Here is a 14,876-nt window from a genome sequence, read left to right as displayed (position 1 = left end):
TGGAGCTGTACTTTCCCATGGGGTGTAGTGCAGACATAGTGAGGTTGATGGGGATTACGCATTGCAGCAGATGACAGGGAGAGGCTAATAGCAGACAGAACTAGACTTCTGTTTGTAAGGAGATCCTGAAGTGAACTGGGTGTCTTTATTACACTTTTAACCCAAGTTTTCTTAAGAGACTTTGGCTTACCTGCTTCCTGGGGGTCATTTTTAAAACTTTCTTCCAAAATAGGAAGAATGATGTAAAATTATGTATAATTTCTTCAGAAATATCCCCTCTCCTTTAAAAATATGCATACTGTTTTAAATGACTTCAGTGCACATAGATTTTGGTGAATGATAAGAATGTAAGTTTTGGTTCTGCAAATGAAAGCCTGTTTTCCTCAGATTGTCACTGGGGGAAAAACTTCTCTGTGTAACTTTAACAAATACACAAGTTACCAAAGTTGAATGATAATATGTATGTGAAAAGGCTTTGTGAGAGCTCTTGTCCCTTGGTTCATTCAGGTCTCTGTATTTTAAGTTTGAAATCTAATTGTAAAATAGTTAAGAAAATTGAGGATTTGTAAGACTTTTGACATGGTCTGGTAAAAAGCAAAGCTAAGACTTTCTGTTTTTTAAGGTTGGACCTGATTCTTTAACTTTCCAATTTTTCTTTTTCTTTTTTTTTTTTTTTTTTTAATTTAATTTTATTTTTAAACTTTACATAATTGTATTAGTTTTGCCAAATATCCATATGAATCCGCCACAGGTATACATGCGTTCCCCATCCTGAACCCTTCTCCCTCCTCCCTCCCCATTCCATCCCTCTGGGTCGTCCCAGTGCACCAGCCCCAAGCATCCAGTATCGTGCATCGAACATGGACTGGCAACTCATTTCATACATGATATTTTACATGTTTCAATGCCATTCTCCCAAATCTTCCCACCCTCTCCCTCTCTCTCAGAGTCCATAAGACTGTTCTATACATCAGTGTCTCTTTTCCAATTTTTCTTTTAATCAAGGGCTTTAAATTAGTGTCATGATTGAGAAATTGTAAGAGCATCAAGAGAAAGATGGCTGAAATGGCAGTTTTAGATACAAAATATTGATTGGATTTAAGCCCATTTGCTAGCATTGGTTGGGTTAGAGTAACAGCAAAAGGAAAAAAAAAAAAGAGAAATTAGAAGAGGTAATTTTGTTGTGGTTATTTTTGTGTGGATTACCAATGTCTGGTTGCTAAGTCAGTTGGACCCCTTTTAGTTCTTATTTCACTTGGCTTATTCATGGCAGTTAGGTGGTGGTGTCTGCTCTGACCTTGCATCTTCCTTCCCCTTGACTTTTCCAACATTCTTCTCCCTTGCTTTCCCCCCCTTTCCTCTTGACTATTCTTTCACAAATCTTCTTTGACTATGTTCTTTTCAGTTTGGTGTTTCTCTGGGTTTCCCATCATCCCTCTTTATCATAATGCTTTTGCACATACTTTTTTAGTATTATCTTCTCCTGATAGTGATACCTACACTGAGACACACAGCAGTTACATATCTGCTTTGACCTCTCAAGCACCTCCCATTTCTCACCTGGTTGCTAGATCTCCTCCTCATTGTTTAAGAACATCAGTATACACAAGTTTGTGAAACCTGAAGAAGATGTAATTTTAAGTGAGTTGGTGGAGATATGCATAGATGGATACAGAAAGTTAGGTTTTTAGAGGTATGATTGGTTTTTCTTGTTTTTTTTTTTTTAAGGCTATGTGCAAGGAATGAGTGACTTACTTTCACCTCTGTTATATGTGATGGAAAATGAAGTGGATGCCTTTTGGTGCTTTGCCTCCTACATGGACCAAATGGTAAGAACAGAGATTCCTTCTTTTAATCAAACTAATTTTGAATATTTTAGTTATATAATAATCTTGTTATATAAAATGGATGTTTATATTTAGCCAGTCATGGTAGAACTTTAAAAAAATTGCTCAGTTGTTTGTTTCTTTTCAAGAGGCTTGGAAATGCTGGTAATATTTTTAATATAAAAAGTAGATAGTAGGTGCCTATATAATAGGAATAATCAGGATTTAATATTGGTAAATGCTTATGATCTGCAGAAGGGTAATGAGTGATAGAATATTGATGAAGTAGATGATTCAGTTCTTGTGAGGTAGTTTCATTTCATCTGTTTCAGAGATAAAGCTTAGTCATGCCAAGTAATATCCTTACCTTTTGTGAACATTTTAGATTTTATCATTATAGTGTCTGATTTTTCTCCAGATGTTTTTGAACTATTTGTAACATTGACACTTTCTTAGTTTTTTCATAAGCATGTGATTATTAGAGTTGACCTGTCTATATACATATTATTACGAAGAACATTTTATCTAGTATCATTGATATATCTTAGAGACAGAGTTCTAGGACAATAGTACACAGAGAGTATTAACAGGAAAATAAAATAGAACGGTCTTCTCAAGTAATCTTTAGAAAGTGGAAGGGGAAAAAAAGCAAAGGGGCTAAGAGCAGATAAAAGCATATGAAATCCAAAGACCTGACTACTTAGGTCTCTGTACCTGTTTCAAAATAAAATTAATATTCTTAATGCTGGCCCTTGATGGTCGGATTTTGAAATGGCATGCTTGTAAGGGGATAAAGATTTCAAATCTGTAATCATATGCAATGATTTCTTGTAATATAGAGTCTGGGATACAGATGTGAAACTTTTTGATTGCTTCTGTTTTTTGATGACTTCTGTTCTTCCTCTCTTGCTTGCCTGTTTTTATTTCCCCTTCTAATTTGTCTCAGTTTTATCTGTTTTCTCAAGTCTCTCCTCCATGGTTCCAACTCATCGTTACTTCGCCTAGTTCTTTTCCATACTTAATAAGATTTGATAGTTTTCAAATATGTTTTTACTATTAATGTAATAAATATTCAAATTATATAGTCCTTTACCATGAATTAATGTTTTTGGATTATTTAGAAAGATTATTAATTGCAGTAATCTGGTAATATCATAGTTTGTCTTCCTTACCTTTTTGATTGGTTGATTTTTACCTGCCTTCTTAGTTCCATATACTTAGTTCCATAAGCGTTCTAGAAACCTGAGGCATTTGTTATAAAGGTCTGTACAACTGATGATAATTGTATAAAAACTGTTGTTTGTTTTCCTTGTGTTTTTGTTGTTTATCCTCTCTTCACTAGAGCTAATATGATAAAGAGGTCATGTCTTTGTTTAACTCATTCTGTGATATGCTTCCAGAATTTTCCTGATGCTTGACATGAGGTGTTTGTTCAACAGAGTTTTGTAAAATAAATACATGAATATTTCCCCAGTGCTTAGTTTAGATCTCAGCTTATAGTAGGTTTTCTAAGAATTAGTACAAACGTATGGCATTTACTTTTTCTGTTGTTTTTCATTTGCTAAGTCGTGTCTGCCTCTGTGACCCCATGGACTGTAGCACTCCAGATTCCTTTGGCTCCTGGAGTTTGCTCAAATTCATGTCCATTGAATCAGTGATGCTATCTAACCATCTCATTACAGTAGTAGTTTTCATAAGAGCTAATACTGGCATGTTCAAATATATTATCTTGTGTGCCAGATACGTATATACATGCCTATGTGTGCGTGTACTTAGGCCTCAGATGTAAAGACCACTTTCTGAACATCTTTAATACACATTTCACAGTCTATTTGTCATTTTTGTGTATGGAGATTCAAGTTCTTTGTTTTGTCTTTTTCACAGTAGATGTTCTTTGTTTGCCTTTTCCATTGACAACGGTCTGGGGATTTTTCTAGTCTTTATTCTAAAAAGATTTCTTAATGTCTACTAACATCTTTTGTTTCATAATATGAAACATAACATGAAACATAATATAAAAGGGCAGTAAGTTACAATCAAAATAGTCTGCACAATTATTTCCACTGCATTGTTATTGTTTTCGTGTCCTTGAATCTGTTCTGCTGTTTGATTCCTTCTTTTTGTTTTACAGCTTTATTTCATGTAAGTTTTTACTACTTTACGGAGGCTGAATCCAATGTCTGTAGATTCACTTTTGTTGGTATTTACTCACATCTAGTGTTGGTCTGGGCATAGACTTCTGTCTATAACCACCATATTATAGAAATAACTGCAAAATGATCTAATGAACTTCCTTATAGCCAGCATTCATTTTGCCATATAGTTTTAACTTGCCCTTCCTTCTTACCCCCTTCCATATACACATTTGTGTATATGTGTATATACACATACCCATAACTGTATATATGTACATATACATATGTGTATATATGCACACATGTACATACATATGTAATGTACATACACATTTGTTTATAGTTAGGCTTGAAGCCCTTTGTGTATCCATTGTCGACCTCCTTTTCCTTTCTGCAGGAATAGCTACTTTTCTGAAGTCGGCTTCTATCATTTTGGGAGTAGCAGTGGCTGTGCCACGTTGTTACTTGCAAAACAATGGAAGCTTTTGGCCATGTCACAGCAAAAATTATACTGTTAATCAAAGAGTCCTGCCTTTCCCTTTTATTTTCCTGTGGGAAATGTGAAGAAACTATATCCCAAAAACTTGTGTTCGTCTATTAAAGCATTTCATTCACTAATTAAACTATTCAGATCACTAAAGAGAAGCCAGTTTATTGAGAATCAGTAGCCTTAATTTTTTTTTTAACCAACTAATCTGATAGATACTTCTAATAAAGCACTATTATTGTCTCAAAAACTAAAAGAAATGTGAGAGGGAAAGGATGTTATTCTTAGGCTTTTCACAAAGATTAGGGCAGTAGTTCACCATAAAGGGGTTAGAACGTGCGGGTTAAAGGGATCATAATCATAAGAAACCTTTCATTTATTTTGGTGCCCTCCCCATCCCCAAACCTTGACTGAACTTTTGGTAGCAAATCTACTCACTTTCAGAGATTAAAACATTTAAACCACGGTAGTTCTCAAACTTTATGATTTCAGGACCTCTTCACACTCAAATATTATTGCAGATTCTAAGAGCTTTTGTTTATGTGGGTTATATCTGTTGAAGTTTGTTAAGAAAAGTTCTAGGAAATTTATAAATATCTTGTTGTTTAGTTGCTAAGTTGTATCCAACTCCTGCAACCCCATGGACTATTGCCCACCAGGCTCATCTGTCCATGGGATTTCCCAGGCAAGAATACTGGAGTGGGTTGCCATTTCCTTCACCAGAAGATCTTTCCAACCCAGGGATGGAACCCATATCTCCTACATTGTCAGGTGGATTCTTTACCACTGAGCTACCTGGGAAGCCCAGATGTTTATTTATTTATTCATTTAAAGATAGCAGTAAACCTTCTCAAATTTTACATACATTTTTAAAAAATGAAAAATAACTTTTCTAAAACAGAATTTACTGAAAAGAGGGATTATCTTCCAGTTTTCATTTTCTTTTAATGTGTAGTATTTAGTTTAATAGGAGACAGCTGACTTTCACATCTGTTCCTGTATGCAGTCTATTGCAATACATAGCCTTTTTATAGCCTTTACAATTATGGGAGAATTTAAAGTGTAAAATGCATAGAGTGTTTTAGTATTGCTGTTGTCATGAAAATGGTTTTGACTTCATAGATTCCTTAATGTCATCAAATCATAAGAAATAATTAGCTAATTCTTTAACACTGGACACATATTAAGGCTAAAATTAATTTTATTTCCTATGTTAATATGAAGAAATATTTAGCAGTAAAATGATTTGATAAAAGTCTGTATCCCAAATGTATGTTCCTTTCACCCAGGTTTCTTATTTGATATAAGAATAGTATATCAGTCAGTCTACAGCTGCTGTTGTCTGCATTATTCTTTATCTTAAAAAATTGAATAGTGGGAAAAAATAATCTTTTAGCATTTTAATTAGTTGTGATTTTAAAATATAACCAATATGGTGTAAGTCCAACATTTGTCCTTATTTTATGGCACAGTTATCAGTGGTTATGTACTGTAAAATATTTATTATTACTTAATATTTTTTTTTAAAGCATCAAAATTTTGAAGAGCAGATGCAAGGCATGAAGACCCAACTTATTCAGCTAAGTACCTTACTTCGATTGTTGGACAGTGGATTTTGCAGTTACTTAGGTGAGTTGAGTGAAACAAAGCTATACTCAGCAAATTGTAGGGTAATATGCAGAGAGAAAAAATGTAAAGACTGTATAATCCACCAGTGTTGCCTGGGTTCCTCTGAGGAATAAAACTGGGACCAAACTGTCCCCCTTGTACAGTTCGGCCTTAAAACAGTTTATTCATACTATGAAATACGAGTCATCTCTCATTTGTGAGGACTGCCCCTGGCTTGGGAAGATCTTTTGGAGGAAGAAATGGCAACCCACTATAGTATTCTTACCTGAAAAATTCCATAGACAGGAGCCTGACGGGCTACGGTCCAGAGTTGAAAAGAGTTGGGCCTGACTGACTGAACACACATCCACTCTCACCCCCATACCAAAATCCGAGGAGACTCAAGTCTCTTACATAAAATGGCATAGTATTTGCGTATAGCCTATGCACAGCTTCCTGTATACTTTAGATCGTCTCTAGATTATTTATCATACCTCACACAACATAATTGCTGTGTAAATAGTTGTAAATACAATGTAAATCCTTTTTAAATAGTTGCCAAGTGCAGCAAATTCAAGCTTTGCATTTTGGAACTTCCTAGAATTTTTTTTTCCCCCCAAATATTTTCCATTCACGATTGGTTGAATCCACAGACACAGACCTGAAGAGAGATGGAGAGTCAGCTGTTATTTGGTGGTTTGCTTATAAAGAAGTTAGGCTGCAATTCTGAATCATTTCCTTGAATTAGTAGAAGATAATTAAATTTATAGGACTTTTAAGCCTAAGACGAACAGAAATATTTGAGTTTGAAATAGGTACCCTATTCTGAGATAATTTAAGAGGAAGTAAGGTGTTTCTTTTTTTTCTTTGTAGAATCCCAGGACTCTGGATACCTTTATTTTTGCTTCAGATGGCTTTTAATCAGATTTAAAAGGGAATTTAGTTTTCTAGATATTCTTCGATTATGGGAGGTAAGTTCTTTAATTATTGTAAAAATGTAACACTTTTTATGGAAATAACCATTTTGTTTCTATAAACGGATTATAATATCCTGGCTGAAATTTCTAAAGCAGTTCTGAAATTCTGATGTTTTTGGTCTCTCCTTAAAAACTATGTTGAACTGAATATGTGGTCTTGGGAGCTTTTTTCTGTAGATCACATCCTTATGAGACCGGGGGCCAGGAGGTTTCCCAGAACCAGTTGTGTAGACCATTTGACCTTGGGATACTTTATGTGAGACTGTGGTGAATTTGGGTGTAGATTTAAATATAGTTAAGGAAGTTTCGGCAGGCCAGTCAGTTGAGATGGTACTTTATTTGTAGTCTGGAGTATTGGGAGGGAACTGACTTTTGTTCTGCTTTTTAAAGAAGTTTAAGTTAGAGCAAAATACTAAGAATAATGTAACAAACATGCTACTATCTGCATTCAACATATGTAATAATTTTGCCTTATTTACTTCTATCGCATTGGCCAAAAAGTTTGTTTGAATGAACTTTTTGGCCAATCCAATAGTCTTTTCTCTTTCTTTCCAAGGCAAAAAATATTGAAAGATATAGCTTAGATCTTTAATCACTACCCCAAGCCCCATTACCCTTTTCCTCACTCTGGAGAGTATTCATGATCATGTTTTTGGTTTATATCTTTTTATTCCCTCTTGTACCCAGGGCAACTCATGATGAAAAGCAAGAAAGTATTATTTTCTTCTCATATATCTGTTAATTGTTAACAGATGGTAGTGCTTTCAAAATAGACTATTGGCGTAATGACCGTCCACTACCTTATCTTTATAAAAGTAAAGGTGACAGAAACTTTGCCAAGGAAAGAATGGGGGAAATACTGTTTGAATAATAAGTAAACTTAATATGCAGTGAGTATGCTGAGGCTTTTACACCTGGAGGTTGATTCCTATACTTTTGGAGGCTATGCTCCCATTAGAGAAGGTGATCCACTAACTGAAGGATCCCCGCTTTGTGGAGGAGCACTTCTTTGTTTGAAATTAGAAGAAAAACTTACATGTTCTTGATCTAGAATCATACTTTAAAGTTTATCAATTTCATTAAATTAGTATCTCAGCTTCTTTTTAAAAGTTTTCAATAATTGTAGTAACTCCTTAATCTGTGTTTACCAAATAAATTAGGACTTTTAATGAACTCTTTGAGGTTAATTGCATTATAATTAAACTTTCAAAAAGGGATTTAGTCTGAAAATGATTCTACTTGGTTTATTTTTAGTAAAAGAAGTAAGAACATTTCTGGTACTTTAATAATATTGTTTACATGAGACTTTGATCTTTCTAAAAAAGATATTAAGTACATTAACCAGAGGAAATTAAGACTTTAAGTTTTAGGACATTGATTAGGAAGAAATGATCAAATGATGTACACATTTGGGTATAAATTTTGGGTGGTTGATTCAGTTTTTATCACAATTAGAGATATTCTGATTTATTATATAATATGTTGTTTAGAATGTAGAGCTACCTCTGGATGTTTTTGATTCCATGCAGTGTATAACTGCATTTTTATTCCTATGATGTAGCTTTTCCCCCCACCCCCAGAGACTGAAGATGATTTAAAAATGAAAAACTGAAGGTTCAGAAAAATATTGAAAATACCTCTAACCCTTACACCTTAGCCATTTATAGTATTGATTAGGCTCAGTGCTAACTGTAGTCACCTAAAGAGATGTGTTTGGAATTCATCATAATTCATTTATTGTTTGTGGATAAAGGTAAGACTTTCATGCCCCACAGCTCATTTCTTAACTAGAAAAAGAATGGACTACTCCATCTAGGCAACTTCTGCTTTGCATAGAAGTCATTCAGAATTGAGCATCATATCTATGAAGAAAATATTTTAGAATTGATAGAGTTTACTAAATATGTGTTCTGTTTTCTGTAGGTAATGTGGACTGAACTACCATGTAAAAATTTTCATCTTCTTCTCTGTTGTGCTATTCTGGAGTCAGAAAAACAACAAATAATGGAAAAACATTATGGCTTTAATGAAATACTTAAGGTAGTTATTCTTTTAATTTAGATTTTAATATTTTGACTCTTTCCTCTTTTTGTTGGAAAACAGACATTTCCTTGGAGTGTTGTTGAATCTCTTGAGTGACTTAAAATTTTATCAGTAGTAATCAATACTAGGACCAGTTCTCTGAGAATGACAATTCAGCAAGTTGAACATGTTGGCCAATTATTTTCTTTCCTTGCTAATTAGAGAAACAAATTCAACAAATGCTCTTTTATGTTGTTTACTTTTCTAAACAAAGTAATACTTCTGCTTATAACTTTGAGGTAGTAAACCTGGGACAGCTGCTGGATTTAATGCTCCATAAGCGTATTAGTGATAGCTGTTCCTTAGCTTTAAAACTTGAAATGATCTAATGAGGGATATATTAAATTTCCTGTTTACTTGTAGTCTGAGGGTATTTTGTTTTGAGGATTTTATCTGCAGTGTAATATAACTAGTATGACACCACCCTTATGGAAGAAAGCTAAGAAGAACTAAGGAGCCTCTTGATGAAAGTAAAAGAGGAGAGTGAAAAAGTTGGCTAAAATTCAACATTCAGAAAACTAAGATCATGGCATCTGGTCCCATCATGTCATAGCAAATAGATGGGGAAACTGGCTGACTTTATTTTTTGGGGCTTGAAAATCACTGCAGATGGTGACTGCAGCCATGAAATTAAAAGACGCTTGCTCCTTGGAAGAAAAGTTATGACCAACCTAGACAGCTTATTAAAAAGCAGAGACATTACTTTGCCAGTTAAGGTCCATGTAGTCAAAGCTATGATTTTTCCAGTAGTCATGTATGGATGTGAGAGTTGGACTATAAAGAAAGCTGAGCACCAAAGAATTGATGCTTTTGAACTGTGGTGTTGGAGAAGACTCTTGAGAGTCCCTTGGACTGCAAGGAGATCCAACCAGTCCATCCTAAAGGAGATCAGTCCTGAATATTCATTGGAAGGACTGATGTTGACGTTGAAACTCCAATACTTTGGCCACCTGATTCGAAGTACTGACTCATTAGAAAAGACCCTGATGCTGGGAAAGACTGAAGGAGGGAGGAGAAGGGGATGACAGAGGATGAGGTGGTTGGACAGCATCACCGACTCAATGGACATGAGTTTGAGTAAACTCTGGGAGTTGGTGGTGGACAGGGAAGCCTGGCATGCTGTAGTTCATGGGATTGCAAAGAGTCAGACATGACTGAGCGACTGAACTGAACTGACTGAATATAACTAGTAATAAATTGTGTAATAGAGTATAATAGTGTTTCAGTTTCAATTATTTTATTGATTTATTCTAGCATATCAATGAATTGTCCATGAAAATTGATGTGGAAGATGTATTATGCAAGGCAGAAGCAATTTCACTACAGATGGTAAAATGCAAGGTATACCGTATTTTAAGTAATGAAAAGATTTTTTGGTCTATGATTTTGGTGGATTGAGGTCACAAAATTTTTCTTTTTAAAAGAAATTAGTAAGTTGATGGCAGACACAAAGCATTGGCTAACATTTGTTTACCATTATAGATTTACAGCACTTAATTGAAAACAATTGAATAATTATGCTAGGAGACAAACAGTAATAAGACGGAATGATAAAAGTAATGAAAACACTTTGGCAACAGCAAGAGAGGCTGTAGAAGCATTGATATATTATCAAATTAGTGAACACAGAATAGGACCTCATATTAAATATATAGTGTCTTCAAGTAAAGACAGATGCTAATCAGAAATAATTAAATGAATATTATTTGGTTAATGTTATTTATATCAGTCAAGCTCTTAATTATCTCTAAAAACAAGGCAAGTTTGAGATGTTATATCCTGAATTTAAACCAAAGTATTATACTTTTGGTGTATTTTGGTTTTCAGATTTTTAAGAGAATTCTTACTTAGTCTTTGTGTCATTTGTTCATGGTTTCAAATATTTATTTTGGCTCAGTTTTTTTCTTTACAAGTGTACGTATTTATATACTTACGGCTGCACTGGGACTTCATTGCTGCCTGGGCTTTTCTGGTTGAGGACAGTGTCGGCTGCTCTTCCTTGCGGCTCACAGGCTCCTCCCTGCAGGGGCTACTCTGTTTGGGGAGCTCAGGCTCTCGGACTTCTGTGGCTGCAGCACATGGGCTCGGTAATTGAGGCTCCCGGGCTCAGTACTCGAGGCGCACAGGCTTAGTTGCTCCATGGCATCCGGATCAGGGATCGAATCCGTGTCTTCTACATTGGCAGGTGGATTATTTACCACTGAAGCAGCAGGGAAGCCCTATTTTAGTTCACTTTTACAAATATTTATTTGATAGCTATTCTGTTCAAAACTTGTCAGTGCTACTTTTCAAGTTTAAGGAATGTTTGTGTATTGAGGGAAAAGAATGAAAGAGAATGAAATAAATGCAAAATGTTAGAAAACAGTATGTTTGTGGGAGTGGTGGGGTGGGATAGGGTGGGGAGTGGCTAATTCAGAATAGAAGGTCAGAAAACCACTTACTAAAAAGAGTGGTTTGGATTTCATTTCGAGTGGAGAAGGAAGGTCTGAGAAGGTGCATAACAATTGCACTGTTAGAACAAATGTTTGATGTTATCTTAAATAGTAAGTGTTAATTTGTGATTACTTTTCCACTATGGTGAATGATGATTTTATATTTGGTTCTTCTTATTCAGGAGTTGCCACAAGCAGTTTGTGAGATCCTGGGGCTTCAGGATAGTGAAGTTACAACACCGGATTCAGACAATGGGGAAGATGAAAATGTTGGCATGACTGTTTGTCCTGCATCTGCATTTCAGAGTAACTCATTACCTGTCCTTACTGCCAGTGGAGGCAGAGATGACAACCCAACAGAGATATCCATGTCCCCACATGTCAGCAGATTAACACCTGCATGATCATTCTTTGAAGAGACACTTTGTTACAACTCTTTTTCAAGTACTTGAAAGGTGGAAATTTGAAATCTTGGTATTGATCATGCTTTAAGGTTTATGGAAAGAATGTGTACTGATGTTCTTGCATTAAAGCTTTACAGAGATTTAAACTAATTATTTTTGTAGTTACTTCTACCAAATAGCCTTTCCTTTTCAATAACATTCCTTAGTATTTTTTATAGCTAAGTACATTTTATTTTCTTGCTGATGAACTGGAATTGGAAAAATAGTACAAGTGGATGAGTTGGAAATTATGCACTTTGAAAACATTCACTTTGTTTACTCCAAGTTTAGCAGGTTTGGATTTGATTAAATGCTGAGCCTTTCTATAGCTTTCTAAGCTGAGAAGTAGATTGTGGCCCAGTGATGAAATGAAAGAATTTATTTTTCTCTCTTGTTTACAAAAATACTTAGCTTAAATATTTACACTGGTTGAATGTGATTTAAATTGGACATTTTCATCAATGCAATTTAATGTGTAGATAAAGAGCTATTTCAACCATAATAAGTGGATTGGCAGTATATTTTTTACATTGAACTTTTCTTCACTTGTATATAAAGACTGTATAAGTACTTATTTATGAGTATAAGAAAGGATAGGCATATTTTCTTTAACTGAATAAACTTGACTATTGATTTATATAACCTGATTTCACAAAGTAAATACATAGCTTCAGTATGAGATCTTTTTCAAAGCTATTTTCTTAACCAAACATTTATTTCAGGAGACTACATTCAACCCATACCTGGTGTAATTTTCAAGTTAATTGCTTATAGTCTCATTTTACTAATAATGTTTACTATCTTTCCTAATAATGCATTAACTGATTAATCAGGTCTTTAAATTTTTGTGAAATACTCTTTACCAAAAGCTTACGTCAAAAATTTCATCATACTATCACGAGTCTCAAAATAATGCTCTTTTGTATATGAATGAAGCTGTTGTTTTTACCATGCAGTGTTGCATGATTTAAGTTATGTGTAATGAACATAACTGATTCCATTTTAATTGTAATTTGTTTACTTCTGTACATATCATTAAAATAAATCTGAAGTTGAAATGGTGTTTTTCAGTTAAATTGCACTTGGAAGTAATCTGCTAGTTCTTCATCAGAAGAAGAAAACCCTAAGATAGACCCTAGTGCATCCTGTATTTTTATATGATTGAAACAGTCATTTGAATGAGTTGTGGAAAGAAGTGAGAAACATGACTCTTTTATAAAGAAACTTTTTATTAGCATGAAATTGAGTGTAGTATTGCCTTGGAGGATATAATTATCTGAATCAGTAAAGCAACTTCCTACAAGTGAAGTTAATAATGTAAAATAAAAGTTACATAGTTCTATTCTAAAATGGTCCACCCAGCACCCTGCCTCCGACCCCAGAGAACTAGGGAACCAAATGAACTTTTCTTACTTGAGCTTTAACTGACAATCATGACAGTAGAACCATTAGATTGTAGTTTTTAATATCATATGTGTGTTATCTTTCATCAGTTAATAATGAGTAAGTCTATTCAGAAAAAAAAGTAAATGGATCAAAGCTCAGTATCTCCAGCCTTTCATTTCCTGCTGTTCAGGAAATTGCTGAGAACATCTTGATGTCCTTCTTGTTCTTCCTGGACAGGGACTTTTGGGGAGATTTTTTTTTTTTTCCCCAACTATGTAATATAATGTCTACTTCAGAGTTTTAAAAAATCTTAAGACATTTAGTAAGTTTAACTTTTGTGAAGTTTTATTTCTAAAACTACTTGTTTTAAAAACATTTTTACTAAACATGTAATATTTCTCTTTGGACCATTTTTTATATGTAAATAATAATAATAATACAGTGCTAAGTAAAGTCTGACTTAATCCTACTCCTCAGAACCAGCTAGCAAATAACCATGTAAACTTGAACTGTTGATATTGCTAAGATAGATACAGTTCAGGTAAGTGTCTTAGTCTGACTTTTAAAAGAATTGTTTGTTTTAATTTTCACAAGGTGCTCTGTCCTTGCCAATAACACATAAAATATTGAAAGTGAAAGTGCAAGTCGCTCAGTCGCGTCCGACTCTTTGCAGCCCCATGGATAGTCCATGGAATTCTCCAGAGCATAATACTGGAGTGGGTAGCCTTTCACTTCAGGGGATATTCTCAACCCAGGAATTGAACCCAGGTCTATCTGGATTGCAAGCGGATTCTTTACCAGCTGAGCCATGAGGGAAGCCCAAGAATACTGGAGTGCGTAGCCTATCCCTTCTCCAGCAGATCTTCCCGACCCAGGACTCAAATCAGGGTCTCCTGCATTGCAGGTGGATTCTTTACCAGCTGAGCTATATTATGTGCTGTAAAAAGTGTTTTCAATTCTGATAGGAGTCTGTGGGCAACCTTTTTGTATTGGAGATTTAGAGAATTGCCATTGTATATTGTATTGCTTGGCTTAAATTTTGACTTACAGTTAGGTAGACACGTCCTTAAGGTTTTTTTTTTTTTTTAAAGTAGTTCCTTGATTTTCTAAGGTGGATTTGCCCTAGTTCTGGTCATCATTTTTAGTAAAAAGTGATGACAGTCAATTTTGACTATTTTATGTAGGTTCCTCCTCTGTTCTTAACATTTTGAAGAGAAACTTTCAGTGTCATTTTATTTCTTAACATGAAACAGGGTTAAATTTGAGATGAATCTGAAAGTTGTTTTAATCAGTATCTAATGTCATTATCCGACAGTAGACGTCTGTACTTACTGTACTGAGTTGGCCAAAACATTCATTAGGGTTTTCTGGTAACATCTTAGGGAAAAACCTAAAAGGACTTTTTGGTCAACTCAATACTTTTAAGATGAATGCTGCTTGCTGCTAAGTAACTTCAGTCATGTCCGACTCTGTGCAACCACATAGATGGAAGCCCACCAG

At 34.6% G+C, this 14,876-nt stretch overlaps 1 protein-coding gene across 2 annotated transcripts in view; it reads left to right on the top strand.

The window, feature by feature from the left end:
* The window catches only part of TBC1D15 (TBC1 domain family member 15), a 76,704-nt gene extending 63,656 nt beyond the window's left edge, over positions 1–13,048 (top strand). For both annotated transcript variants that reach the window (XM_025284468.3, XM_006062147.4), the window contains 6 exons: positions 1,729–1,829; positions 5,978–6,077; positions 6,930–7,027; positions 8,957–9,073; positions 10,370–10,456; positions 11,730–13,048. In XM_025284468.3, coding sequence (XP_025140253.1) covers positions 1,729–1,829; positions 5,978–6,077; positions 6,930–7,027; positions 8,957–9,073; positions 10,370–10,456; positions 11,730–11,951 — 725 coding nt within the window. In that variant the 3' untranslated portion in view covers positions 11,952–13,048. The remainder of the gene's footprint in view (positions 1–1,728; positions 1,830–5,977; positions 6,078–6,929; positions 7,028–8,956; positions 9,074–10,369; positions 10,457–11,729) is intronic.
* Positions 13,049–14,876: the final 1,828 nt, after the last annotated feature.

This window comes from Bubalus bubalis, chromosome 4 (assembly GCF_019923935.1).
Source record: "Bubalus bubalis isolate 160015118507 breed Murrah chromosome 4, NDDB_SH_1, whole genome shotgun sequence".
NCBI lineage: Eukaryota > Metazoa > Chordata > Mammalia > Artiodactyla > Bovidae > Bubalus > Bubalus bubalis.
Note: the sequence above shows the minus strand (reverse complement) of the source record. Positions and strands in the feature narration are given on the sequence as shown.